This window comes from Choristoneura fumiferana, chromosome 26, assembly GCF_025370935.1.
Source record: "Choristoneura fumiferana chromosome 26, NRCan_CFum_1, whole genome shotgun sequence".
Classification (NCBI taxonomy): domain Eukaryota; kingdom Metazoa; phylum Arthropoda; class Insecta; order Lepidoptera; family Tortricidae; genus Choristoneura; species Choristoneura fumiferana.
In genome coordinates, this window is record NC_133497.1 from 1,991,552 (window position 1) to 1,994,671 (window position 3,120).

A 3,120-nucleotide genomic window follows, 5' to 3' on the forward strand; every position below is an offset into this window, starting at 1 on the left:
CTCACAAGTTTATGAACTCGACTGTATTATGGTATGGATACTAGGCAACGGATAAACATGGAGGAACGATATTTTTTAAACTGCGAGTACTTCAGGATTGTTATAAAACCAAAACAAAAAGTTATAAAACTAACCTATCCTATAGGGTTCTACAGGCCAGTCCAGGACAGTCCTGAAATATATCCTAAATACGGTAGTATTAGTTTCAGAAAAAAAATGTAGTCCTTACGAAAAAGTTGGGAAATTAATAATTTGGCATTATATTCGGCGAAAAGCCCCTAAGCCCCTACCCGGGTATCCCTAGACTGACACTTGCTAGACAGACCGACAGACATACTTGTCTCTGACGGCGGGCCAGCAGTTGAGTACATCCACCAGCGCCTTCTTGCGTTGCCACGTGTCTGCCAGCTCCAGGAACCGTCCGAACGCCTCGCGCCGCCCTTCTTCCGACAGTAGCTTGTCGTCTACAAACAAACTTCTTTTAGGAACTGAGTTCATCAATTAATCAACCAATATACAAGTTTCCGTTAAAATTTCATTCTCTGTACTTTTTCTTCGTCATTGCATCAACTGTATTTCTAGATAAATACAACCTAGGGCTTTTCAAGGCTAGAGTGAGAACAAGCCGTTGCTGAACCAGTGAGATACTCCTGAGCGTAGTCTTCTTCCTCCCACTCAGCTTTCAGCAAGTCAGCGGTGTACCGAACCACTTTCCCAAAGTCCCCACTATCCAGCAGCTGTCCCCTCCGGCTGAGTGCCAGGAGCCCTATCTGTTAAAGATGCCACAGGCCTTACCCGTCAACTCCTGAGCGTAGCCTTCCTCCTCCCACTCGGCCTTCAGCAAGTCAGCGGTGTACCGCGCCACTTTGCCCAAGTCTCCACTGTCCAGAAGCTGCCCCCTCCGGCTGAGCGCCAGGAGCCCTATCTGCTTGTGCGGTGGGAGTCCGCACTCCGTGGCCTTTTGCATCACGGTTTCCAGCAAGTCTTCGGGCAACTTGGTGCCTTCTTTGTGGTATTGAGTGAGCCGGGTCACCAAGGTTTGAACTTCGCTGCAAAAGACGGGCGATAATATTAAATGAGTTCTCGTGAGACATATGTGAAGAAAAATTTATTAAAGAATTAAAATATCCTGAAAATTATTATTATTACTAGCTTATGCCCGCGATTCGTCTGCGCGGATCTAGGTTATCGCGCGGTGGCGTCCTCTACCGGAATAAAAGGTATCCTATGTTGATCCTTGGGGTTCGAACTACCTATATACGAAATTTCATCAAAATCGGTTCAGTGGTATAGACATGAAAGCGTAACAGACAGACAGACAGACTTACTTTCACATTTATAATATTACTAGCTTTTGCCCGCGACTTCGTCCGCATGGAATAATAACTTTGGGAAGTATTTAATTTATTTAGGATACCTATTCTGCCAATAATAGCACATAGAAACTTCCACAGTTTACTGAAAATAACCTATTTTAATACATTGCTATAAATATAAAACTATTTTTTTGTTCTCCCATCCACCCATTTCCCATGGTAAAACATAAATATTTTGCGGGTAGCCACATTTTAGCAATACGACGTGTATTCTACCCTACCAACACAAAAGGACTAATTTTTAGTATTCTTCATAGTGAACTCTTGACATCTTACGTCCTTTATTGTAAGTTAGGAGGGTAGGATTATAATTAAAACGGCATTTTTACTAAGCATAGCTACACATATTTCCGACAAACATACTTATAGTAAATTTGTTTGGAATTCCTTAAGAACTTTCATCCCCATATTCATAGGTCGAAATTTTAAAAGCGCCGGAAAAAAATGTTTTTTGGGTTCCGTAGCTCAAAAGGAAAAAAATGGAACCCTTATAGGATCACTTTGCTGTCCGTACGTCCGTCTGTCTGTCAAGATCCTCTATCTCGTATGTCTGACTGTCTATGTATTGACATCTGTAATGACCCCACATTGCGTACATTTTGCTATGAGCTTAAAGGCACTGCTAACAATGCATCATCTCTTCTGCTAACATCCCCTCGGCGGTAAAAATTTCAAAAACGCTTGAACAAATATCTATTTATTTCTTATAATGTCCAAATGCCAAGTTTCACAAAGAACCATCGATTTATCTTCAAATAACATAAATATCTTCCATATAAACTTTCATCCCCTATTTCACTCCCTCGCTGGGAGAATTTTAAAAACGCGCGAACAAACATCTATTTATCTCTTATCACGTGCCCAAATTTCTAGTTTAATAAAGACTCATCGATTTATCTTCGATAATGACGACCTTCCATATAAACTTTGAACCTATTTCATCCCCTCACAGGTCGAATTTTCAAAAAAGCTCAAACAAATATAGATTTATTTCTTATTTAAGGGCCTAAATGCCAAGTTTCATGGTTTTATCTTCGACGGCGACGAACTTCCACCATATTAACTTTCATCCCTATTTCAACCCCTCAAACCTTTTTTTTTGCAAAAAGATAGCCTATGTTCTTTCCCAAGGTCTATTTCTATCTCTGTACCAAAATTTCATCCAAATCGGTTCAGCGGTTTAGGCGTGAAAGCGTAACAGACAGACAGACAGACAGACAGACAGAGTTACTTTCGCATTTATACTATTAGTATGGATAGTATGGATTAGTATGGATAGTATGGAATTAGGGATTGTTAGCCTATTCTGTCCCACTGCTGGAGCACAGGCTTCCCTCGAAAATAAGTATAAGCCCCAACTTTCAAATAATAACAGAATGATCAAAATTGAACACACATAAACAAAATCAGTCTATTTAAAAACCTTTTTTAAAGCATATTAAAAACAATCATCTGCTGAAATATAGATTGATTATAAGACGCAGCACATTGATGATAATTACTAACTGAGGCGGGCACGTGTCGGCCAGGTGGCGGAGCACGCGCGCGGCGTCCGCGGACACGTGCAGGCACTGCAGCAGAGTGGCCAGCGCCGCCGGCCTCAAGTCCGCCAGCACCAGCCGCCCCAGGCACGGGATGATGGCGTCCAGGTCGCCGTGGCTTCGCTCGATGTCGCTGGAAGACCAGGTGGCTCCATGAGCTTCACCCACACATGTAGCGGTTTCACCGCGGAATAAGAGATATC

The 3,120-nt window shown here is 42.2% G+C and overlaps 1 protein-coding gene across 1 annotated transcript in view; it reads right to left on the reverse strand.

Moving 5' to 3' along the window:
• Positions 1–300: 300 nt before the first annotated feature.
• The window catches only part of LOC141443034 (uncharacterized), a 7,144-nt gene continuing 4,324 nt past the window's right edge, over positions 301–3,120 (reverse strand). Inside the window, exons 2-4 of the mRNA XM_074108253.1 lie at positions 2,883–3,050; positions 796–1,049; positions 301–464 (exon numbers count right to left, since the gene is read on the reverse strand). Of these exons, the coding sequence (XP_073964354.1) occupies positions 316–464; positions 796–1,049; positions 2,883–3,050 (571 nt within the window). The 3' untranslated portion in view covers positions 301–315. The remainder of the gene's footprint in view (positions 465–795; positions 1,050–2,882; positions 3,051–3,120) is intronic.